This window comes from Haliotis rubra, unplaced genomic scaffold (assembly GCF_003918875.1).
Source record: "Haliotis rubra isolate DU_JTF1 unplaced genomic scaffold, ASM391887v1 Scf635, whole genome shotgun sequence".
NCBI lineage: Eukaryota > Metazoa > Mollusca > Gastropoda > Lepetellida > Haliotidae > Haliotis > Haliotis rubra.
The window spans coordinates 609,380-637,354 of NW_025767341.1; the positions used below are offsets into that span (position 1 = coordinate 609,380).

Genomic DNA, 27,975 nt, shown 5'->3' on the forward strand with positions numbered 1-27,975 from the left:
ACACAAAATAGGAATGAATATATTTTGACTTTAACTGTTAAACACCTTTACCATCTTACAGTTCTACTACGTGACGTACATTACGTTGTAACTTACGTTCTTGTTAAATACAAAGACTGATTTTTTATTAAACGCCAAAGATGACAAAAACAGTAAAAATCCTATTAGAAGTGAAACGTATTCTGGAACATGGCCTAGACAGTCGTGCAACATTTAGATATCTACCAGCAGCAATCACACAATGAGACATTGGGATAAAACATTTGTTTACTTTTGGATCTATCCTTATTTAGAGTAAGTTAAAGAACCATCTGGAAAGTTTGACAAAACGTACACTTCAACTTCATCAACATATTAAATTGTTTTATTATCTTAATTATTGATTCCGTTAGAAATATTCGTATGAAGTTTACGTAACACATTTAGTCATTTACGTTAGGGTGAAAAAGAGGCATGATCGACAATGGAATCCAAAGAATGAGCATTGCTCTGCTCGCATGCAGGCATTCAAACGGATACTAACACGTGATTTTTTGGTGTCTTTAGGGTTTCCCGTGTAACGCCATGGACCATTCTAACTGACAATTAACGTAAAATGCAAAACGTAAATTACATTTTGTTTGTCTGAAGTGATTTTCTCGGTTCTACGGTTGTGTTTCTGCGTTGATGCTGTATTAAACTATAGAACGAAATGTTGTTTCAAAGTAACGTCACGTATGATTACGTCATTAACAAATCGGTCTTTAAAAACGAACATTACTGGTCTGTGTTCAACTAACCTGTATCTTTCGTAGACATAATATGCTCGCTATCTAAACTATGTCATTTCATGCTTTAAATAACACATTTTTTTATATTGTAATACTTTCTAGTTTTTGGTTTAGCAATTGATTACATTGCAATTGTGTATGTTTTCACAAGCGTATTTGATGGGGGTTTTCATAAACAGTTCCTGATTGCTTTCAAAGCTTATCTACATTCGACTCGTGGTAGCGGTGGTCATCTTAAAGAGGCAGCTTTTATTGACCGGTCCGTCACTAAACGACACCAGAAAAACCGTACCCCCTCCCCATGTATGCCAATCCTTGCTAAGCATTTGTTTAATGACTGGTTAGCTTCCTTGTTTTTCATGTTTCCTATACTTTCCTTGTTATTATCAATGTATTTAAAGATTAAGAGGCCCTTTTGGTTTCACAAATCGCATCCTGCAAATTCGTCGACTGCAGTTGTGCAGTTTCGTTGTAGAATGACTGTTCAGTTTTGCTGAAAGTAGATACTGTTGGAAGGCGACTCAGGTTCAGTGTTATACAGTTTAGTTACGTGGTAACACTTTTCGTACAATGTATACTATTTTTTGAGTGAGTGAGTTTGGTTTTACGCCGCTTTTAGCAATATTCCATGAACATATCAGCAAGGGACGAGCCATTACAGTGTAGAACCGACCGATACACAAAGCGAACTGACGGCCAGGCAACAAGACGGTTAAAACGGTAGCCTGGGAAACGAGACACAAGAACCACACCTGCACCACGTGAAATGGTATCTTCCAATAAGACAGACCTCCCAAAAGGCAGGCCGCTTAAAACAACACATGTTATGGTTGGTTGCATAAGGCTTAATTAAGCTGTACCCTTGATAATAATGGTATGTGCCCAGATAAAAAAGACAACATTAGGTATTAACTATAGTGGCACTGGTAGGGAACTGGATTACAGTGAGAGTGGAGTCTTTGTGATTTTTTGCGACAGAAACATTATAATTTATGAGTCTTTGCAATGATATGTGTAATGATAAGATAAATGGTAATTATAGCTTTAGTTTGTGGTATTAAAGACTATAACAAGGTGTAAAGACCTTGGAGTCAACCTTGTGTGCAGATTCTTTCCGTGTTGTCACAAGCCCTACTGAACAGCACATATCCCTGTGCACTTGAAAGAACGCACGAATAAGCTGGTATATGACCAGATGATGGCCACACGAATACGTGCAAAAATATAGTTTAATGTCGTCATTCGTTTATAAGTTGGGCACCAATTGACGTCATTTGCAAGGGACATAAGCTATGGTGTTTTTATTGTGGACATAGAACTCTCGGTAAATGTGCAAAATATGAATCGATATAATGCAAAAAGTAATTAGTTTCTAATGATAGCTGTACTGTTTTAACTATGAGAATGTTAAGCCCATTTCTGGTGTCCCCCCGCCGTAATATTGCTAGAATAATGCTAAAAGCTTCGTAAAGCTAAAGTCAATCAATCGATCATTCAATCAATCAAATTGACTATGAGGCTGCTTGACAAACACTTTTTATGCTGAAAAAGTGCAAGATGAAAAGGTTAATTATCGTGTAAAGTTGCCCTTTAAGACCATTGTAGGTTTAAGGGCACAACATGCGTGTGTGCAATATTCTTCCATTCGACCAACTTCTATCAATGTCTCCGCAGCCTAAAGGCAAACAGGTCACTTACCGATGTTTTCTCTCCTGCGTCTATCTCTTCCATAGAATCAGTTTTAGGAATTATTTCATCTTCACCCGACTGGCCAGACCTGGCAGCATAGAGTTCATTTACAGAATAATGAGTTGGGGTAGCAGAATGCTGTCCATCAGATTTAACAATTGGGTTGGTTTCTTCATCGGATGTAGGATGACTTGGATCAGGGATGTAGCCATGCTTGGGTTCACGGTGGCTAGAACCAGTGATGAAGCCTTCCTTGAATTTATCATGACTAGTACCAGGGCTTTTTTACAGAATCGAGACTTGAGAGCACAACACCAGACTCAATATGTGAAGATTGTAGGTTGATATCCACTGACATGTCAAATTTTAAAATGTGTCGAAAACACAGAAGGTATGACCACACGGTATTGCGTGAAACACTAAATGACGCTAGAGGTGTATAAACCTAAACGATTTTGTCCGCCCCAAAAATAATTCCGTATGAAAAGGAAGTATTGTTATTTTGTGAATTGCATATGAGAGCAATGCCGGTTTCATAATAGTAAATGTCGGACTTTGAGAAGTATTACTCATTGAAGTTTTCACATCTCCGACGTCGTTACTGGGCTGACTGGGACATACTCTACTGCTGACATGCAGCTGTCATAAACCAGGCATACCTTTGGTGACTAGGTGCTTTCGTCACTCATTTTCGGTGATGCATTCAAAACCCATTGGCCATTTGTCACACTGTCGCCATGTCACATTGTAGCGCTTTGAATAATATTTTCTTACTCAATCAAAGGGAGACAATGCGACATAGCGACAGTGGCCAACAGTATGTCTAGCATATAACAGCTGCATGTCAAGGGCAAAATGCATCGCCCCATTTAAGATGTGTAAAATACGCGACAATGCGACATAATGAATATGTCGCATTGTCGCGTTGTCGCCCTTTTTGATTAATGATACGCTTTTGTAGTAAACTGATTAGTCTAATCATGTGTTGAAATAGATATGCCTTTTTCAGACTCCAGTGGTCTGTTGTCATCTCCATGATAATAAAAACGAAGTTGTAATGACAATGTGGGTTGCTTTTATTTAACTTGCTACTTTATACAAATCTTTCATCGTTATTGGGAAATCATTTTATAGTATGTTAATGTCGGTGTCGTATTTAGCCAGCCAAACGTGTTTTCGCAGAAAGACAAATTCTTTGCGTTTCTATTCAGGGTATTGTATGTGCGTCGGTGCGAGACAGACCGAACTCTCTCAGAGGCCAAAACTGTCGAGCATGGTCAACCATCCAAGGTTTGGTTTCTTGTTTTATGGCGCACTCAGCAATACTCCAGCTATATGGCGGCAGTCTGTAAATAATCGAGACTGGACCAGACAATCCAGTGATCAACAGCATCAGCATCGATCTATTCAGGATGATCGTTGTCTTTGAAATGCAGTGTAGTCATATCGTAAGATCACGTGGATCAAGTGAAAACGTGAGGAAATTTTAAACTGAAAAACCTTTATATCCTAATAATTCCCACGAAAAACATATATTTCTTCATGCAAGTACATGACTGTGTACCAGTGTATAGCAAATACATAAACTCAAAATACACTACCATTCATCATCAGAGCCGTAATCATCAACACTCATCATACCATCAGCATCACTATCATTATCATAGATTTATCATCATCATCACCATAGCCATTATCATCACCACCATCACAGCCGTAATCATCATCATCATCATACCACCCGCATCACTATCATCATCATCATCATCATCATCATCATATCCGTTATCAACACTATCATCAGAGCTGTAAAGATCAATATCATCATACCTTTAGCATCACTATCATGATTTATCACCATCATCATCATAGCCATTATCATCACCATCATCATAACTGTTATCGTCATACCTTTAGCAGTGTATGAAATAAGGCCCGCCCCACCGCCCGCGACGGGCTAGATTTGTCTAATTTTATAGCTAGACAACCCGATGGACAGGTGAAAAAAATATTCAGATAGCGTGTCCACTCACACTGTCTATTTAGTATTTAAGAAGGACTGGTTGAATCTCTCCTGGGCTGGTAAGTTTTTGAAGTTACTAGCCCAGATGTCTGGCTGGGTTTTTGGCTTATATCATACACTGCCTTTAACATGACTATAATCTTCATAGATTTATCATCAACATCATCATACCTTATCATAGCAGTTATCCAATAGTAACTTCTCTTGTAACTGGGTACAATGTGTGAAGCCCATTTCTGGTGTCCCACGCCGTAATATTGCTGGAATATTGCTAAAAGCGGCGTTAAACCACACTCACTCACTCAATCTCTTGTAACTGTCTTCATTAAGCATTCAGCAATTTATCCTAGATGTCCAACATAGACATTCAAGCAGACTATTATATACTCTTAAAAAGTAGGGGAACCTGAACTTTCAATTTAGATAGAAAGTAGCGTTAACAAACTTTTCAAAGACAGACATCTTATAAACGCACCACCATTTCGCTTTATCACCCCACTAAACACAACGCTTGTGGTGCAGGAGCACAACACAGTAGCCTAATACACGTACATGGGGTGTCATTCTTAACTTTGACGGTTTTCAAGGTGGTCGATAAATGATTGTAGACCATTAATTTTTACAACCATCTTGCATCACACAGTTGTTAGTGCTTGTTTCTAGCCGTTTTTTTTTTTTTTTTTTCTTTGAAAATGAAAAAAGTGCACATGCAAATTTCACGTCATACACCAATCATCTTTCAAATGCGATTACTGTACAAACAACTACAACTATGGCTAGAAGGAAGTGCAAGTGGTGATGCATTCTCGAAACATTCATTACTATCATATAAGACCACCTCCGTGGTGTAGTGGTTAGAGCGTCTGCCCGGATTGCGGAAGGTCGCGGGTTCGATCCCCGACCGCGTCATACCAAAAGACGTTAAAATATGGTACTTGTTGGTCCCTGCCTGGCGCTCGGCATTAATGGGGACAACAAGGTCTGGTCGGCTCGGAGTCAGTATAATGTGTCTGAGTGGGGTATTCATGCTCCACTTCACTCAGTGGGCTAGCAGTATAAAACCAGCTTCAGTCTGGGCTAGTACAAGCAGATGCACATACACATACACACACATGCACGTCGTCATATGAGCGAAATATTCTCAAGCACGACGTTAAACCCAATTCCACCACCACCACTATCATATCAACATTGATTGACTCCGATATATCTCCCATTTTGTTCAATCGTAAATTTAAAATGAAGTTCCCCTACTTTTTTTAAAGTGTATATCTACATCGACGCATGCAACAGACGATTATTGGGCCCCAGTAGTGTCTCCATTGCCGAGGCCGTCGCCAAGTTCGTCGCCTGTGTCGTCGGCGATGTCCTCCCCCGCCCATCACAAGCGCCTGGGCCACAGGTTCATCACTGAGAGGTGGCCAGCGTTTTATCAACACCCACGCAATGATGGCTCCAACTCCTGCAAAAATCAGGGACACGCCAGCAAAATACAAGGCTCCATTTACTGACGACGTTTCTTGTATGATTTTAGCTAAAATGGCAAGAAGAAACAATGCATGATGGACATGACAGTGATCTGAAATTATACGGTATTACCTCATTAAAAGCATGAAAGGGTTATTGAAAATCAAGATGTGTGCGTTGACTGTTTAACGCGGTATTATTACAGAATATATACTCTGAGTAGGGGAACCTGAACTTTCAATTTGGATAGGAAGTATAAGCGTTAACAAACCTTTCAAAGACAGACATCTTATGAACGCACAACCATATCTCTTTGCCACCACCTCTAAACACAACGCATGTGATGCACGAGCACAACGCGGTAGCCCCATACACGTACATTGGGTGTCATTCTTGATTTTGACGGTAGACCATTAATTTTGGCAATCATCTTGCATTACATAGTTCTGTTGTTAGTGTTTGTTTCTAGCCGTTTTTTGTTTTTGTTGTTGTTTGTTTGGGAGGGGTGGGGGGTTGGAGGGTTAAATGAAAATCATACACATGCAACATTGATTTGCATTGATATATATCCCAATTTTTTCAATCGTAAATAAAAAATGAAGTTCCCCTACTTTTTTGAAGAGTATATATCACGGGTTGTACATAATAGTCTGGAGCTGACACAGGAGTGATTGAAGTGAGGCGCAAACTTCAGAGTTAAACACTTTGGTAGATAATAGCCCGTTACTACACGTATATGTTGTCGGGAGGCTAATTCTAACCCGGATCACCCAGGGGCCTGAACACGCATCACAGAATGAATTCAAAAGTCGGTTTTCAGTTGGTCATAATATTTTGTCACCAGAACGAAATATACTCATGCCAATAATAGTTGTCACCCCCTACCCACCCCCACCCCCACACACCTCACACCCCACCCCACACCCCCACTCAAATTAAAAAATTTGAAGGGGATGACAACCATTATTGGCATGAGTATTCCTTACAGTTTGTTTGTGTGTTTGTTGTTTAACTCCATACTCAGCAAATAATCGATTCTGGACCAGACAATCCCGTGATCAACAGCACGAGCATCGATCTACGCAATTACGACACGATGACATGTCTCAACCAAGTCAGCAAGCATGACCACCCGTACCAGTTAGTTGCCTCTTACGACAAGCATGGGTTGCTGAAGACCAATTCTTACCCGGATATTCACGGGTAAAATACCTTACAACACCAATACCTGTACTCCATTTCCTTTACAAAGGCATAACGTTATCGAACATCAGATCCAGCAGTACAACATACCCATGCTAGAACCGCCTAGAAGTCCTCCCACCTCTTCAAAGCAGCCCAGTATTGGTAAGGAAAGCTTCAAATTGCTTCTGGCATCATTACTTGAGCGAACGCTGTAATTTCAATACAAATCATAAGTCTGTAAGGTGCCACCATCCCAGCGATTGCATTCCGACAACATGCATGACTATATAACATGTATATATATATCACTCAAAGTTTACAAAAGAACGACTTTTAATATTGTCTATATGGCATCCAACCGAAAAGGATTGAAATAACAAGTATAGATTGATCAAATGACCAAACTCCTTTAGGACCACAATTTCAGGATTATTGGGTTGATTTGTTGTTTTTTTGTTTAATGCCGCACTCAGCAATATTTCAGCTATACGAAGGCGGTCTGTATTAATCGAGGCTGGACCAAACAATCCAATGATTGACACAATCGGCATCGATCAACACAACTTAGTCCTAGGCCAAATGCTGGAAATATGCCTTCATTTTAAAATCTCTCAGCAGCTGTTATACAGCAATTAGTATGATACTCCCACCCTCCAAGAAGTCATGTTGATGTGGAACTAGCCACAGAATGCATCAGGTTACTAAACACAAACAAGATTCACCCCACTGTTGAAACAGTGTCCACTATTTCATAGACCAACTGCATGAGTATGAACCACATGATCTAATGGACGGTGACAAGCACTGGTATTCTACATGGTCAAGATATGCAGTGTGGGTTCATAAGCAAAGGAAGATAAGGAAGCTGCGCATTCATGCATTCATAAATGTTCCTTATGATGCGATGTTGTCTTCCATACAATCTCTCCTTCATGTGTATCACTTCTTAATGCCATTCAATAACTCGACCAAAAGCCGGAAAATAAATTTTAACACATTGGGGTTTTACTCATTATGGTTTGGGATATAACTTTTGCGTTGATATTTTGAAGAAAGGGCAGAGAAAAAATGTAATGAAATTCATGGCCAACAGATTTTACACATTGTTTCTTCGGTTAAACGTTTGTGTCACCTACTCACTTCAATCGGTAAATTGTCGTAAGAGGCGACTAACGGGATCGGGTGGTCAGGCTCGCTGACTTGGTCGACACATGTCATCGGTTCCCATTTGCGCAGATCGATGCTCATGTGGTTGATCACTGGATTGTTTGGTCCAGACTCGATTATTTACAGACCGCCGCAATATAGATGGAATATTTCTGAGTGCGGCGTAAAACTAAACTCACCCACTCAATCAATCGGTAAACGATGGCAGGAAGTTCTAATCAAGAGGAATTTAAGAGCCAAGGAGAAAGGGACATATGTAAAAAACATTCAAAGACACAATTCGAAATCTCTGCGTGCCTGTTTTAGTTGCTGTAACATTTAACCTTAGGAAGACACCAAGCATTTGGCGTTAAGCCCTTGATTGACATAGAGCCTGTGACCCGTGACCCGTGACCCTTGATCTATGACCCGTGATCCGTGACGAGCGACGACTCCATCCTCCAGGTTGATTACAACCTGGTTCGTCTAATGTTTAGGCCCCGACTATACCTGGATTGAGGGGTGGTGGGGTAGCCTAATGGTTAAAGCGTTGGCTCGTCACGCCGAAGGCCCGGGTTCGAATCCCCACATGGGTACAATGTGTGAAGCCCATTTCTGGTGTCCCCCGCCGTGTTGTTGCTGGAATATTGCTAAAAGCGGCGTAAAACCAAACTCAGTCAGTCAGTCAGTTTCTGGAGTGTCTAACCACGCATGAGTGATTTCTCCATGGGTCAGTGTGAGCCTAATTGCTACTGTTTACCTGTTTTAAAAATTAGACGAAACAGGTTGATACACCCAGGTTACCTCACCGCCCCCAATGAAATAATACTGATCATGACTAAGTTTGTGTTTTACTCAACAATGAAGCTGATTCGCAGTAATGTAGCTAAATACTTCCCAATACGTTCTATTATTCACTTTATGAACAGAATGCTTTTGATTTGGAGGAATGTTATTTTATGCCATTGTAAGCAATATTTCAGCTAAATATGGGTGATCAGTACATCATCGAGTCAAGCAAACTTTAGACAGAATTGGCACAATCACTGCAAAAAGATGTATTCTCCAATGTTTATGATTTCAGAAATCCAAGTCATCAGTTCTGTTTTTAACGGTCGCCGTTTCAGTTACCTTTATTGTTATCGCCGTCAACCACGTGGAGACTTACTCACGGCCTCCTGGAAAGAGGGTCCCAAACACACTTGGCCACAGATTGACCACTTCCGGAGAAGACGTTCGATCTGAGAATGGCGTAAAAATATCTAAAGGTTGACCTTGACCCCAATGTGAGATGGGAGACAATCCAAGATGAACACTCACCATATGTCAGACACTAAGTATCTTATATGTAGATGTGCTAAATCTAATGTCTGTGGTGGATGGTCCGACAAACTAAATGTTGATGCCCTCAAGGCCAACAGAGTTCATCGGAAAGAAATCTCATGGATGGAAAATAAGACAAGGGACCAAGACTTTGCCACAGCATACAAGACTGTATTCTCTTTATCCGCATCTTTGAAAGAAACCCTATCCCGGTTTCCAGCAAGAGCTAAACCAAAGGAATCATCGAAGCTCGTTTGTACACAGATTCGACTTTTTAGAAATCCTTCAAATCCAAATGACAATAAAATCCCTAGGGGAGCTACGATGGCAGATGTTCAAAAGATTTGGCAATTCTTTCGAAATTTTAGTGATCTTTCAACATACAAAATATTTGTCACTTCCGACTCCGAAACTGTCATGCAACAAGCCCGGACGTTATTTCCAAGCCAAATTATGGAAAGCGAAGGAAAAGTGTCCCATATTGAACGGGACACTGATAGAAAATCTCGTTGCGATGGGTGGAAGAAGGTCATCCTGGACCAGCATGTGGTGATGTCGTGTGACGTTCTGGTGTTGATCCCGTTGATATGCTGGTTCGATTCCCCCACATGGGCACAATGTGTGAAGCCCATTTCTGGTGTTCCCCGCCATGATATTGCTGGAATATTGCTAAAAGCGGCGTATAACGCAACTCACTCACTCATTTATAAAATATTTATATCAGTCAATGACAAAAAATATTTGGTTAGGCTATATGTGTTCAGTGGGTGAGTGAATGAATTTGTAATTACACCGCTTTTAGCACTATTCCAGCAATATTAGAACTTGACTTCACACATTGTGCCAATGTGAGGAATCGAATCCCGGGCTTTTGGCGTGACGAGTGGAATGATATATGTAAAATGAGCGTTTGCCATGAGGTACGGTAAATCGTAACAACGTAGACTGACGTTTTCATCAGTAACATGAGATAGAGTGAAAAACTCCTCAAACCTGTATTTAATGGTCTCTCGTAGTGCGCACTCGTGAAGATCCGGGTTAGAATTGATCTTCAGTAACACATGCTTGTCGCAAGAGGCGACTAATGGGATCGGGTCGTCTGCCTCGCCGACTTGGTTGACTCATGTCATCATATCCCAATTGCGTAAATCGATGCTCATGTTGTTGATCACTGGATTCTCTGGTCCAGACTCGATTATTTACAGACCGTCGCCATATAGCTGGAATATGGGTAAGTGCGGCGTAAAACTAAACTCACTGATTCACTCACTCTCTCGTTGTATGAGAAAAACGTGCAAGACAACAGATCAATCGCTGTCAGTAGCCACATAGCATAGGGAGACTTTAAGGGATCAACTTTGTAGCTGACAGTGATGTCGATGATGTGTCCAGTGATGCATCCGATGCAGCTGATGAAGACAACAATAGCAAGTCTTGGAGGTGCATGATGGCTACAAATGCAGCTGTACCCAAAAAGCCTAATGTAACCTTTTTCCATGCATATAATTTGAGAGGTGCAGCATAAGAATTGGCTGTTCTTGTTAGTGCTTTAAAGTGTTTTTTCACTTTGTACAGTTGATGGGAACTTGTGCAAATAATTAGGTTTCGTGGCGGTGTTATTCTTTGTGGAACATGTGCATCTGTATTATATTGATTCGTTTACCATTGAATAGACGACATTCCGGTGAATACAGTAAGTTCGACTGGAAAACAAGATTGGTTTGGAAATGTTTAGGCATATATTCTTACCCAGGGATTAGACAAAGTTCTGGAAGCTGTTATCATAAGATCTGTGATCTTCTTATCGGTGTGAGATCACTTTTCACCTTGGATTCTCAGCCAACGCTATTTTCATCAGTCTTTATTACTTTAATCACTGCTTTTATATTGCACTGCTATTGTCAGTGTATAGCCATTTTATTTCACGCTGTGGTTATATACCTTTGTATTGATTGGGAAACTTTGGTACCTTTGAAATACAATTGTTATTTTTTCCCTTTGTTTGTGGTTGGTTACACACCATGTTTGTGAACAGGGTGGTTTACAGTTAACTTATTGGTCCAACTTTTGAATCTTCATGTAACACCAGAAGCATGCAAACATTGAAATCACTTACAAAAACGAATAGAATTGTACATAGTATTATTACTTCTCAACTAAAGAAAAGGGGCGGTGGGGTAGCCTAGTTGTTAAAGCGTTTGCTCGTCACGCCGAAGACCTGGGTTCGATTCCCCTACATGGGTACAATGTGTGAAGCCCATTTCTGGAATCCCCCGTCGTGATATTTCTGGAACATTGCTAAAAGCGGTGTAAACCACACTCACTCACTCACTAAAGAAGGGTCACAACGTGTATCTGGGGAATATGTCAAATCGAGGAATATGTATAACGTATGTCTGACTCAAACCTCAGGGGATATGCTGTGTCAATGTTAATGAGGTGATTACTTAGAAGAGATTTGACAGATGATGACATATATGAGTCAATGTCTGGGAAACATTATATTAGTTAAACCATTTGTGTGATGTGTATTTTATTTCTTTTACATGTGAAAAGTGTTGGAGTCAACTGGGTAACACCAGAAATGGGCTTCACACACTGTATCCATGTGGGGAATCGAGCCTGGGTATTTGGCATGAGGAGCGATGATATTTAATTTAATATTAAATGGACAGTCGCTCCTATACAAACATTGTTGTTATTACAGCGTTAATTAACTGTTCAATCAACCAGGCAACAAACATGTGCATATGTTTTACAAACTTTATTGACATTGCTATATTGATACTGGAGACAATAACAACGAATGAAGTACTTCAAAGATTGTATCTGAAAATGTGTTGTTAAATGAATAATTATATAAATTGTATGCTATCTGTCGAGGGTAATATGGTCTGATGGTACGCCTCTTTGTAGCAGTGTTACCCGAGCCGGTAGGCGGGTTAATTTCACAATACGAGGCTGTAAAGTGATTCAATGTAACCATCCACAGGATAATTTCAGCATACGTGGCTGTGAATTGATTCAGTGTAATAATCCGCAGGGTTAATTTCTTCTAAACGCCGCAAGCAGCAATATTCCAGCTAGGACATTAATGGAATCTTATCCCAACCTTTATGGCTGAATAACAATTTCAAAAAACTCAAATCACATCATTAGTCACTGGGCTAAAAGTGGAATCTTGACAATCAAAGATCTTTGTGATGAACATGGGTTTATATCCTTTGATTATTTGAAGCTTAAATTTGATATAAGAGGTACTCACTTAGATCTTTGATATGTTATACATATTTTACCTGAACCTTGGAAAAAAACTATAAAGGAATATAGATACATAAACATTAATGACCTCGCTATAAATTATCTCCAAAAGGATTTCATATCCCGAAGAAAAGGTTCAAGATTATTCTATGATAAATTGTTATCTGAAAATGTTAAACCTCACATGTGCCAAAAATGGGAAACATTATATGATTGTATTGATTTCGATTGGCATTTGATTTTTGATATTTGTAGAAAGAATGTAAGAGATGTGAAACTTAGTTTTTCAATATAAAATTCTGCACGGAATTGTTTATACCAAAAAAGAACTTTATAAAATGAATCTGGTGGACAATATGTTCTTTTTTGTATTGATTCTGCTGAGACCTTATGCCAGGTATTTGGGGAATGAGATGAAACCAAAACTTTCTGGAAGAAACTTGAACAGTGGATTACGAAACGTATCCAAACACTTAATTTGACAAAACTTTGATCTGGTTTGGCTTTTTAGGTAAGAACCCATTACTGAATCACATAATCTTACCTTCTAAGAGGTATATTTACACTTGCTCTTTGAAAAAAATAATTCCAAAAGTTGATAATTACTTAAGGATATTGAAAGACATATTTACCACTCAAGCACTCATGTCCAGAAGAAATAATAATGTTGAAAGCTTTTTAGCCAAATCTCATTCCTCTCATCCCTGAATTTAACCCTGAATGACTATTTAACCAAAACATATTACTGATATTGATATTTAATGTACTTAATGTACTAGATCTCTATTGAGCCCACTAGTTGCTGTGTACACATATTCCTCTATATGCTTGTACTCATCATATTTTTGTACTCATCCCATTGACATCAATCCCAAAAATAACAAATATAACATATGTTTCATCACATTGGGAACAGTAAAATGTGTTTTTTTTAAAAAGCAATATTCCAGCTATGTGGCGGTGGTTGGTATATAATCGAGTCTGGACCAGACAATCCAGTGATTGGCATCTTTAGAATCGATCTACCCAATTGGGATACGACATGGGTCAACCAAGTCAGCTAGCCTGACAAACCGATCCCGTTAATCGCCTCTTACGACAAGCATGGGTTGCTGAAGACCAATTCTAACCCGGATGTTCACGGGCCCTAGTGGCAAATACCGGGTATTATTGTCTTTGTATTTGCTATATATGTTTATATAATACTGTGTTTTGGTAACCGTGCTACTGTATTAACCTTTGATAACCATTGATATACCTGCTATCACTACTTGACATTAAGTGATATTGATTGCAATGTGACTGTTTTCCTCTTTGTACTTGTACAGTACTATGAATGTATCAGGTACTGGCTCAGCTGTATTAACCTTTCATAGACATTGATATATCACTATCTGACATCTGTCATATTTATTGAATTGTGAATGTTTTCTCTCTGTATTGGAAAAGCACTAGGTACAGGTACAAACACTATCAGTTTTCTGTCTGTATTAAAGGGGCAGTGGGGTGTTTAACAACAAACAATCCATACCATACCAACAGAAACATCTACCCAGTTCGTTGTAACTCCATATGAACTCAAACACCTCGTGGCATGACAGGTTCCCACTAGAATGTTTCAAAAGGACTTCAAAACTAGGACTTTCATACAGGTTAGTGAGTGAGTGAGTTGGGCTTTACAAACCTAAAGTACTCTTTCCTATTGCCACTACTACTACTATTATCAACAATAACAATGCAACTTTGTAAATGAACATGTTCTTTATTAAAGCAAACAGCTACTCTGCCCATGAATATAACCACCTTTTCTTACACACTCGTGGGTGAGAAACTCATGCAGCAGTGCATTTACCTGGTCCTTTTATAGTGTTTTTCCAATACAGAGAGAGAAACATTCACAAGCGAGCCTCTAATCTGTATAGAGAATAAGCAACGTTAACGTTATGGTAACTACAATTGTAAACCAAAAGTCACTGTGATCTTTAATCTGATTGGTTGAAAAACATGATCGAATGGTATTCGATTCCCGGAAATTCGCTGCGTATTACTACGTACAATCATCGCTCACACCATTGTATTGTTACGTCGTCAGCTGTGATGACGTCATTCAAATCATATTGTGACGTAAAGTCTGAATGACGTCACAAATGAGCAGTTCCAGATGCTACCATGGGAGACAGCCGAAACGGCGGCTGATGACATTTCACTGCTGTACCCGTACTCTATGTCAATGAGTGCAGACACAAAAACATGTGTGGACCTTTTGATTTACTTTTGTGTTTACAATGTCGATAAACATCATGTGTTGGACAATTTCCGTCGGTTCCAAATGAATTCCCGTGCTCCAAATACTCAATAACACCCGGAAATTGGCAAACACATGATGTTCATCTCCTAACTCAATATATCTTTTATAATTAATTTACAAAACCATTACACTTCACCAGGCGACTGAAGAAAACAAATGAGAAGAAGATTATGGCTGCGAACGCATTGCTGAAATTAATCCTGTAGATGATTACACTGAATCAGTTCACAGCCACGTATTGCTGAAATTAACCCTTCGGATAATTACACAGAATCACTTCACAGCCTGCCTCGTATTGCTGAAATCAACCCTGCAGATGATTACATTGAATCAATACACAGCCACGTATTGCTAAAATTAACCCTGTGAATGATTACATTTACTAAATATTTGGCTTGCCACAATCGTCTAGTCTTTGCTTAAATAGCAATAAAAATATGGCATGTTTGTCTTGCCCAAAGAGTCATTACTCCTTGCAAGAAACTTGCTCGAGCAGTTTCAAACTACGGTAGATTACCAGAGAAGGTTGCCATGCAGGTAACTATATGTAACACCTGGTAGTTATTGACTAAACAGATCACCATACACACTGTTATCAGCATACAAAATGGCGCAACCTCGACCGCCGTGTGGATACAATCGACCTTGAGTCGTATAAAACGTGTACAGGAAGGCTGATGTATTGATAATTACAATGGCAGTTTTCAAGGTAAGCATATTAAATCACAAAATATTCAGATTAAGACATGAATGGATGTTGTTCCACGTCGCTGACAGTGTTTGGCCAGTGTAATACGGGTTTCGTTGGATGTGTTGTCAATGTCCCTATCACCACCACAGCGTCCGTAAAGATGCAGTCACATGGGTTATTGCATTCGCTCAGCTTAACGCCCGTCAGTATTCAAACCATACTAGTTCAGGGCAAACCCATCATTTATTTAAGAAATACGGTTCGCTCTACCCCATGTATAGTGTAATATACTACAAATAAACAGTATGGGAACACCCTAAAATTTGATAGTCGTATATAAACTTAAACGTGGTTAGGTCACTTATACTCTAAGGTAAATGCAACTATTTGTGTCCCTTAGACACGCGGTAGACTGTCGTCAGACTCTCCATTGTTCTCGGTGAATTGGTTTGGTACCTCTTGATCTCTTGGCGCAGATCAGATGAGTGCCCGGACTCTCTACTGGGACCACAACCCTTCTGACACTCTGGGTAATGCAGAAGGCTGTTGTGTTGGGGAGTCTACGTATTCTCCGGAAAGCCCTTGGCGGGTTCGACAAGTCACATTCGCTGTCTGGGCTGCGTGTAGAGGGGGCAAGGGCCCTGAGCTGATAATGAGCCTTACCAGCCTGACTGTGACAGATTCACTTGAACCCGAACCCTCTCTGCTGTATACTATCATTAATCTGTAAAACATAATGATAATAAATGGATATTTCTTGTTCTCCATAGTCCATCCAGAGCATGCTCAAAGGGTTACATATAAAAGAGTCACTAGAGTAAAAATATGACAGTTCGTCCATAATAATGAGTGCATTTATAGTGCGCTAAACTACATTCACTAGATAAATGCTCATAGCGCTAACAATCCGAATATTATTACCCCGGATTACCCAAGCTGCCTGTTAGGCGCTAGAGGGTTAATAGTCTCATGATTTATCCCACCGGACATCCATTTTCTTCTGTGTAAGCAGAGGCAATTTCGAACAAACTCACTTGCCTAATTAAGGTGAGACCACATGTATCACATGTGCTTCGTTGTTAGGCAGGACTGTTCAAGTCCTAGAAACTGTCAGGAGTCAAGCTCCAAAACACAGTTGCAAACGTTGCTTAACTTCAACTGATTTGTGACCTAAGCTCGATGCACAGGATCACATACCACCAGGATGTCATCCATGTAAAGGAGATGAGTAAGTTGTGTTGGGAATCTGTACTGAGGGGGTCAGGATGGTAACCTTCCTCTCTATAGAGCAGAAAGGTAAAAGGATTAATTTTAAAGACGAACAAAACAGCAAAGAACTAAAGGAGTTCCCCCGTAATATTCCCTTCTGATTGGGATAGTTTCAGAAGTCTGCACCTTCCCTTGCGAGTACATCTCAAGTTGAGTCGACCAGCAACTCATTGAAGACTTTATGTCAAGTTGTCGCCCGTGGAGGTCAATACAATGAAGAGACTTCAGAATTCATTCATGAGGGACCGAGTCGTTTTGTACACGACACACCACCACCTTTGAGTTGAATTTTTACGTCGCATCGGCTTTATTTCAGCCATATGGCGACGAGACCAAGTCTGCATTCATACACATTTTAAGTACAAAGTTTAAATGAAGTTTTTCCAAAACCATGTTTATTCATTACATTATTATTTACAAACAGAAAAAGTCATAGCACCAAATTAAAAAAACAAGCAATCCTTCATTCATATTACATAGTTACAATCTCTCTCAAGTAGTTTACAATGAGATGCCCGCTCACGCGGGAAAACAGATGTTTCACATTTATTGCTACATAGTGGGAGTTGAAAAGTCCACACAGTCAAGCAGAATATGTTTGATGGTGAACACTTCATCGCAAGAGACACACTTAGGAGGTCCATCTCCATCCGTTTTCAGCAGATAGTCATGAGTAAACCGACTGTAGCCAATACGACATCGTCATAAACATGTAAAAATGATGAAGCTTTTGGAATGGTTCTGCTGTTTAATATAGGTCAAAGCAGTAAAGATAGCTTTGGCCTCAGGAGTGAAAATGGAACTATTGTCGGGAAATCTGGAGGAAACAGTCTTGGATCCAATAACTTTGGTAACATTGCCATTTTCTATCTGTAAAAATGGATTTACGGGTGTTATTCTCGGAACGCAACTGGCTGTATTCCTGTTGGAACGTCAAAGGATTTGTTTCTGACTTTTTGAGTATGGTGAGGGTAAGATCCACCCGTGGCTTTACCATTTGCCAGGTAGGGGGAAGACAGTAGTCGGAAAGGTGCTATGATATTGAGATCAATGTTAACTGCAGATATATGTGGTTGAATTCTGATTCCAAGTGGTGGAACCAGGCTTGGCAGATTAGGAAACATGTTTTCATAGAGAGGGTTGAAAACACAATTATATGCTTGATTGGGCTGATTTGAACGTAATTTAGTTATATACTGCAGTGAAAGACTGTCTATCCTAAAAAGTCCCAGGACTTGGTTGTGCATAGAAACTAATTTATCTAAATTGCTATTGCAGGCTCCACCATAGACAATGGAGCCATAATCTTGTTCATAGGGGAAGACAGTAGTCGGAAAGGTGCTATGATATTGAGATCAATGTTAACTGCAGATATATGTGGTTGAATTCTGATTCCAAGTGGTGGAACCAGGCTTGGCAGATTAGGAAACAGGTTTTCATAGAGAGAGTTGAAAACACAATTGTATGCTTGATTGGACTGATTCGAACGTAATTTAGTTATATACTGCAGTGAAAGACTGTCTATCCTAAAAAGTCCCAGGACTTGGTTGTGCATAGAAACTAATTTATCTAAATTGCTTTTGCAGGCTCCACCATAGACAATGGAGCCATAATCTTGTTTATAGCAAATTAGTGAATTCTGTGGGCCCGGAATTTTTTTTACATCCATATCAAGTAAATACCACCTCAGAAGGTCACTGTTCACTGGTCACGTATTTTAAGCATGTCCCTGGTTAATGTTCGGTCTTTTCCCAAAACACTCAACAATATCTCCGTCACAATTGTTCGGTCCAATATGTTCAATTTTGAGACCAGCCGCTGGCTTGCACAAATTAAGGGATTTTAAAAACAGTATTGTCTATTATATATTTAACATGCGAGAGCCAGGGATTATCTTTTTTTATTGTTCTTTGAAGTGATAAATAATTTTATATTAAGTTGGTTAGCTTAAAAACACCTTGGTAAGTTAACTTGTGCCAAAAGTTTATTTACGTTTATATATCATGATGATAATAGGGAATTTCCTAGTTCACCATACAACGAGGGGTTGAATGTGTGTGGGCTTTCTGCGCAATGTGGCCTACAACATCAGGATGTAATGACCTCCTCTAGATGAACTTTAAGAATTGTGCTATGTCTACATGAAAAATGTAATTGGACATCTATTTGCCGTGCTGTGAGGGCAAAGATGATTAGTGCAATCTTAAAAGTATTAAGAAAGTGATAGTACGCGAATCATATGCAATAATATGTTATCATTTCTTATGGATTACCATGTTAAACTCAATAGAAGTTGGTAAAGAAACTGAATTATTTTTTATGTGTCTGGTGGCAATTGTCTTTGGTGGCAATTCTCCGGGTGGCAATTGTCCTAGACCCGTCAAAAACAACTTGACCTCATACATCTATTCTGACTTGTATTTATATACATGTATATAGAATACTGTTATATCTACCTAAAAGCCCTTTATACAGTCTTTTTTAACAATCACGTTGCTCAAAGTGAGGCTCTCTTCTTCATTCTCAACATGTCACAAGTCATCGGTCCGTCTGTCGTATGGAATCCCTGTTATCATAACTGTTTGGTCTGACTTTCATTTTCTACGATTCCTTGCTTCCTGCGTGGGATTTCTTGTTTTGAAGATTCTCATTTGTTTGATCAGGAATTGCTAGCTCAAAAGTTTCTTACTGCAAGCTACAGGACCACAAGTTCGTTCGTGTTGCTGCGTATTACTCTTCTTTAGCACGTGGCTGTCATGCGTACTGCCTGGCCATCTCGCCACTAAGTTAGTAATCAACGAGGGCAAAATGGTCAATTCTAGTACATTTACATTGTAGCATTGCACCAGGAGCATACAGCAGCCACACCCAATATTGCCATAGAATATTGCATCTGAAAGACATTCGTTATAGTATAGCCATACCTCGAACACAACATGTGGTGTCAGGATAATGAGTCACTTAATCGTTTCAGATGTGTCAATATTCTGTCGCCGGGAAGTATTTCTACTCTGTGACAATACTGTCTTTCCTTTGTTCAGCCTTGGCAGGCGATAGTTTGAAGGTGTCAAATATTTCTTCGGTTTTCAATGATATTGAAAGTATGTCCTTACCATATATTGATTTGCGCACTTCTTGACGAAGAGCTGGCTGCAACAACTGATTATACTCGACACACATGCAATCATATAAACATGTTTTTGTCACATATGGCGCCATATAATCGGTATATTGATGGAAGCTTTCACATCGTGTGTTTTTGGCAATCAGAATTGAATAAAATTGACATTCTCGTTGGCATCCAAACTAACTTTGAGCAACGTGTTTGCTTCAAACACTACGTTTTGAAACTCTATACAGTGATATTTAGATAGATATATAAGTAATGTATGGATTTAGACACAATTCAAGCTACATGTGTGAGGTTTCGACTGCTTTTGACAGCTCGGGCCAAATCAGAGGCTATGTTGCTTGAGGCTATGTTGGAAATGGAGAGGGAAAAGGGCATCAATTTAACGGACCAGTTATCGTTACATGTGACATTTTGTAACATTGCAAAGTGATATTTAGGTAGATGTAATGCCTTTATATAGATATGAATACAAATCTGGATACATGTGTGAGGTTTAAGGAGTTTTTGAGAGCCCGTGCAAAGCCGGACCGATCAGACTCTAAACACGTTTAAATGAGTGGAGTGGAGAGGGAAAAGGGCTTCACTTTAATGGACCAGTTATCTCTACATTTGACATTTTGTAACATTGCAAAGTAATGCTTTTTAGGTGCTTTTGAGAGCCCGTGCAAAGCCGGACCGAACGCTTGTGGTAAAGCAACTATGTTGAGAATATAGAAAAGAGGGCATCACTTTGAGCAACGTGTTCGCTTCAAACACTATTCTTTGAAACTCTATACAGTGATATTTAATAATAACACATTTGCATGGATGACATCGAGCTCCTTGCCAGAGGAGACAGGTTCTCTTTGTCGAGTCCTTTTCTAATGATATTGGCATGGCATTTGGACTCGACAAATGTAATACTCTTCATCTGAAACGTGGCAAGGTAACTAATGATGGATCAGTCAAGTTACACGGGGGGAGGAGTTATTGAGCATCTTATGGAAGATCAGGCCTACGCCTATCCTGGAATGCAAGTTCGAGACAACCTCCAGAATGCCCAGATTCAAGACAAACTTCGGGCTGAATATAAATCTCGCTTAAAGAAAATCTGGAGCTCAGAGCTAAATGCTCGAAACAAGGCCAAAGCCACCAATACCTTTGCTGTGCCAGTCCTTTCCTATTCCTTTGGAGTAGCTGATTGGAGAAAACAAGACATCCAGAGTCTTGACCACCTGACCAGAAGGATCATGTCAGACAACAGAGCCCACCACCCTCGTTCCTCTGTTAATCGTTTATATATCCCAATCATTTCGGGAGGTCGGGGTTTGATTAATGTGGAGGCTCTTTTAGTGTGTTCTTCTTCTTATTATTATTTATTTATCGGATGCTGCTTTGGTGATGCATGTCAAGACACATGATGAAAGTAAGGCAAGGAATTCCACAGCTATTTTAAGTGTGTCAAGGTTGTTGGACAGAATTTGAAATTTGAGGTTGATTTTGTTGAAGGCAATGTACTGCTGGACGGTACAGCGATGAGAGTAAAACCAGGTGAGGTTATTCACCAAGTCTGTCCAGAGTCGGTCATTTATTGAGAAATGTTCTGAGAATCCATTGCATCGTGTGTACATGCAGTATGTGGAACCGAATGGTAATCCAACCGACTCCTTCGCCTGGATGAAGTCGGCTGGTCTTAAATGTGAAACTGAGGGCTTTCTTTTGCTGCCCAGGACAAGTCACTTCCCACTCGCAATCGCCAAACTGTGATTCTTAAACAAAATATCAGTATGAAATGTCGACTTTGCAATGAATGTACAGAGACTGTCCAACACCTTGTCAGTGGATGCCCTTCCTTGGCACAAACAGCATATCTTAAACGACACGATGGCATGGCTCGGTGCTTCTATTATCGTCTTCGCCATGCCTGTGGCCTTGACTCCGAGGTCCATCCATGTTACGACATTGAACATGTCCAGGGCATCATGGAAAATGATGCCTTCAAACTTCTTTGGAATAGGACCATATACAACCTCAGAATAATTCCAAGCAACAAACCTGATCTTGTTCTTTTTGATAAAGCTAATGAATATATTTATATCATTGAATTTTATGTCCCTTTTGACAGCAACGTAATTGGCAAGAATCAGGAAAACCATGCTTAATATGCGGACCTCGCCTTTGAAATGTCTCGCTTGCATCCCAAGTACACTGTCGTCAGGCTCCCCATTGTGCCCTTGGTTTGGTACCTCCTGATCTCTTGGCGCAGATCAGGAGGGGGCCTGAATCTTCACCGGGAGCAAAGCCCTTCTGACACTCTGGGTAATGCAGAAGGTTGCACTGTTGGGGAGTCTCTGGAAAGTTCTTGGCGGGTTCGACTATGCAGCGTTTCCTGGGAGAAGTCCCATTTGCTATCCAGGCTGCGTGTAGAGGGGGCAAGGGCCCTGAGAAGACTGTGTCCGGATCACCCGAACCCTCTCTGCTGCATACTATCTTTAATCTGTAAAACATAATAATAATAAATGGATGTTTCTTGTGCGCCATAGTCCATCCAGAGATTGGAATCTATTAAGAACATCATTGGAAGAGAGGTAGGACCGGTTATCTTTACATGTGACATTTTGTAACATTACACAGTGATGTTTAGGTAGATGTAATACCATTATTTATTATATTCTTAAGGATGAAATACTGTATATATTGGTGAAAATACAAATGTTATTTTCACCGAGTAGAGTAACCTGTTATTTCACTGAGTAGAATATCACTTTTGCCTGGAACTACGAAATGCCATGAACTACGATGTCTCGATCATTTATAAACAATGATCAAAATATAATATTATGTTGTCAAATAACATGTATATTTCATCTCGTGGTCTGAACATATCAACTTTGTCAAACCACTCGATGAAATATACATGTTATTTCACAACATTAACAAAATATCCTCTATATATATAAATACAATGTATGAGGTTTAAGGTGCTTTTGAGAGCCCGGGCAAAGCCGGATCGAAAACTTGTGATATGGCAACTATGTTGAGAATGTAGAAAGAAAGGCTTCACTTTGAGCAACGCGTTTGCTTCAAATACTACGCTTTGAAAATATGTACAGCGATACTGAAGTAGATATAATATGGATTTAGACACCATTCAAGATATATGGGTGAGGATTAATGTTCTTTTTGACGGACCAAGTCGGACCGAACAGAGACTAAACACTTTTGATTGAGGCTATGTTGGGAATGGAGAGGGAATAGGGCTTCAATTTAACGGACCGGTTCTCTTTCGTGTGACATTTTGTAACATAACAAATTGATATTTAGGTAGCTATAATACTAATCTAAGGATTTAAACACAATTCAAGATACATGTGTGAGGTTTAAGTTGCTTTTGAGAGCCCGGGCCAAGCCGGACCGAACGCTTGTGATATAACAAGTATGTTGAGAATATAGAAAAGAGGGCTTCACTTTGAGCAACGTGTTTGCTTCAAATACGACATAACAGACTCAATGAAGTGGTATGTAGGTAGATATAATACCATTTTGCCTTTCATGTGTAAGTCCAGTAAATTAACAAAGCTGTAAGAGCTTTAACCTATATCTAAACATTTGCCCACTGACATTTGCCAATATCCACTTCGGAAAGAAATGAAATAAAAGCAATGTCACTTCCTGCCCAGGCCGTCACGGACCTACGTCACACGTCACTTGCTAAGAGAAGTAAGTAAACTTCTCACAAAGACAAATCAAGGAAAACACATAACAAGACGATATATTTTCTTCGTGACTCTCGGTATGTAGTCATAGTTTTATTTATATTTCATCGTTAAATATACATTTTCAATCAAACTATACATTTGTGAAGGCAGGAAGTGTATCTACCCACATGTTCAGGTTTCGTTTTAATATTCTGCAATCCATTTTTTGGTAATATAGAGATGACAAAACTTATAGATGATCTACTTCTTTAATTTCACAATGGTTTTTAATTTGTACTGCCTCGGCCAATTTGCGCTGAATGTAATCATGCTGGGAGCCGTTCATTTCCCGACCCGGTCATTGTCCCCAAAGTCAATTCCCCACCTACCTTTTTCTCCACCAGGTCAATACCCACCCAAATATATATCTGGCCGGGCATTTCCGCACCCTCCTGTTGTTTGTTTTGGGTTGTTGTTTCACTCAAATATACGTAGTGTAAAATACATTTCCTTCAAACGTAATCAGGCTTATTTTTTTGCCAACTGAGTTAATAAATTTAGTTGTCATTTTACTGAAATCTAAAAGTGAATGAAGTAGTGTAATGATCAGTAATCGTTAGAAGAACACTGCTGTCCACACAATGATCTGTTTGATTGGCATTTTAGAAGTTGATGGCTAATAGAAATGTATAATACTTTATGGATTACAACTTCTCTATTTCTAAGAAATAAAGTTTTCGTCACGATATGGCTGAGATATTGCCGATGTGACGTTAAATATTAACTCACTTACTCACTTAGAAATAAAGAAGTTGTTATCCATAAAGTATTATACTTTTCTATTTCCACACAATGCCTGCCACCACCTCTCTCCACCACCACGACCACCACACACACACTCACCCAAATAAAATAGACATTAAAAAAATAGCGTTTGGCATTTTCCCCACTCATTAGCTGCAGATGGGGTAATGACCTGGTGGGGAATTGCCCTACAATGACCTGGTGGGGAATTGCCCTACATCATGTTTGCTGCAACTTCTAGAATGCCACTCAAACAAGTCATCTGTAGTAGTGTCCTGCTACAGTTGGACACTGTAGCGGGACACCTTTCTTATGACACTTTCCGACTATCGTTATGAATTTACTCTTAATTCGTTGAACGATCATTGTCAGTAAACTTTGTCGGATGCCAGGTTTCAACTGGTTTACCACAGTGATACTTCAAGTCATCTGGGAGTTCTCGGTACCATCTTACTTCAGCAGGGAGATGTGATCTAATCCCCCGCAAGAGTTTTATGCTGTGGTGTATGTAGGGTTGTACCATTCATATTATTTTCTCATGCGATATCCCTTCTACGGTTCCATACATTATTATGAACTCAAATTATTCCATGGCCAGGCCTTATTTATCTCGTGCCTACGACTTATCATCTCGTGGCCACGCCTCAATATCTCATAGCCAAGCCCTATTATCTCATTACCACGCCTTATTATTTCGTGGCCAGGCCTTATTTATCTCGTGCCCATGACTTATCATCTCATGGCCTCGACTTATTATCTCGTGGCCACGCCTTACTATTGATATTTATTTTCTCATCCGATGTCCCTACTACGTTTCCCTACCTGCGGCTGACAACAGTCGAAATCTAACAAAATCATTTCAAACATGATATAAATATTATATTTTTACAAAGACTTTTAAAGGTACGCAATCAGACCATGTGGTCAGCAAAATAGTTGGACATATCAAAAGGATTGCAGTAGTATTTGTTCGATATCACTATGCATGTGTAGTTGTTTGTTTAGCGCCGTTGCCTTGATTGTTCCTATTCATCCAGTGGGGATTGTTTTGTTTACAAGTACTTAAACCCAAAGGTGTTACCTTTTATAAAATGAGAGCTTCAATGTTTTCCTTCACCACAGAACAAAAAATATTGTTCAAAGTATATATAATGGTTACATTAAGAAGAAAATATCAGACTGAGTACCACGTGAGTGAGTGGGTTTGGTTTTACGCCGCTTTTAGCAATATTCCAGCAACATCACGGTGGGGACACCAGAAATGGGCTTCACACATTGTACCCACGTGGGGATTTGAACCCGGGTCTTCTGCGTGACGAGCCAACGCTTTAACCACTAGGCTACTCCACCGCCCGAGTACCACGTGAAGTGCCTGAAGTCAACAATGGCCGTTGATGAAGTTTATATATGTATTTAGGAAGCTGCGCATTCATGCATTCATAAATGTTCCTTATGATACGATGTTGACTTCCATACAATCTCTCCTTCATGTGTATCACTTCTGAATGCCATTCAATAACTCGACCAAAAGCCGGATAGTAAATTTTAACACATTGGGGTTTTAATCATAATGGTTTGGGATATAACTTTTGCGTTGATATTTTGAAGAAAAGGCAGAGAAAAATGTAATGAAATTCATGGCCAACAGATTTTACACATTGTTTCTTCGGTTAAACGTTTGTGTCACCTACTCACTTCAATCGGTAAATTGTCGTAGAGGCGACTAATGGGATCGGGTGGTCAGGCTCGCTGACTTGGTTGACACATGTCATCGGTTCCTATTTGCGCACATCGATGCTCATACTGTTGATCACTGGATTGTCTGGTCAGACTCAATTATTTACAAACCGCCGCCATATAGATGGAATATTTCTGAGTGCGGCGTAAAACTAAACTCACTCCTCACTCAATCGGTAAGATTCGATAATAGTATGGAAGGTGCTTTAGATATTTCAAGTAAAGTTACTATTGTTGGTGATTTGAATGAAAATCTACATTCTGTATCTAAACTTAATTTAACAGATATCCTAAACAGAAATAACTTATGTAACGTTATAACAGAACCTACTAGGGTGACGAGGACAACCAGCACACTACTAGATCCAATTATAGTCAGTGGTGATGTTGAGGTTGTAGAAAGTGGTGTTATCGATTTTGACAGAACTATAAGGTATCACAAAGGCACGTTTGTCAGCCTAGATGTGCATGTGTCAACTAAGATTGCATATTCTAGAAAGGTCTGGTGTTACAAAGATGGTGACTATGAGAAGCTGAACGCACTTATTAGCAATACTGATTGGTTGTCATTGTTTAGTGACTGTTCTAATGTTGATGATACTTGCTGTGCATTTTATGAACGTTTTAATGATTATACCAAACAATGTATTCCTTCTAGAATTGTGATGATAAGACCTAATGACAAACCATGGTATGATTCAAATATTAGACGTGAAAGTAGGAAGCGGGATCGACTACGGAAAAGAGCCATCAGAACACAGAAAGAGTCTGATATTTTTGAAAGTACAAAACAAAACGAAATAAAGTTAATAACATGAAATGTTATGCAAAAGGACATTTATATTTTAATCTTGATGAGTTTTTATTCGAACTTTATGGAGAAAATAAATCATCATATTGGAAAATATTACGCAGTTTGACCCAGACGTCACTATTCCCTTACTAAAAAGAAGTGTTATTGAGGAAGGTCCATCAGCTTATTCAGATGTAGATAAAGCCAACATGTTAAATCAATATTTCGAATCTGTAGCTAATCTGACTGGTGCAGATAACAAATCTATACCACATTTTGACAGGCGCACGGATGCCGTTATAGATAACATTATAATAGAAGTTAATGAGATCTCCGACATAATTAAAGGTCTACCTCTCAAGAAAGCTGCTGGACCAGACCAGATCAGTCATCAGTTACTTAGAAAAACGGTCGAGTCTATAAGCCCAGTACTGTGCATATTATTTAACATGTCACTTACTATATCAGTATATCCTAGCCAATGGAAATATGCAAATGTTATGCCCCTATTCAAGAAGGGTGATCACTCAATTGTATCAAATTATCGCCCTATTTCACTTATAAGTTGTGTTGGGAAGCTGTTTGAAAGAGTTGTATTTAAACATATTTACAATTACTTTGTGTCAAATGATTTGTTATATAAATATCAATGTGGATTCGGAGAGGCCACTCTACTGTACAACAACTTGTTTAAATTTA

At 39.4% G+C, this 27,975-nt stretch overlaps 1 protein-coding gene and 1 long non-coding RNA gene across 2 annotated transcripts in view; one reads left to right on the forward strand and one right to left on the reverse strand.

Annotated features, from left to right (window-relative positions):
- LOC124256686 overlaps positions 1-2,889 on the reverse strand; it is a 60,402-nt gene extending 57,513 nt beyond the window's left edge. Inside the window, exon 1 of the mRNA XM_046690657.1 lies at positions 2,469-2,889. Coding sequence (XP_046546613.1) covers positions 2,469-2,501 — 33 coding nt within the window. The 5' untranslated portion in view covers positions 2,502-2,889. The remainder of the gene's footprint in view (positions 1-2,468) is intronic.
- On the forward strand, positions 391-12,119 carry LOC124256689. The gene is made up of 3 exons (XR_006893040.1): positions 391-400; positions 1,727-1,731; positions 12,016-12,119. It is a non-coding gene; the product is annotated as an uncharacterized LOC124256689 (long non-coding RNA).
- The last annotated feature ends 15,856 nt before the right edge of the window (positions 12,120-27,975 follow it).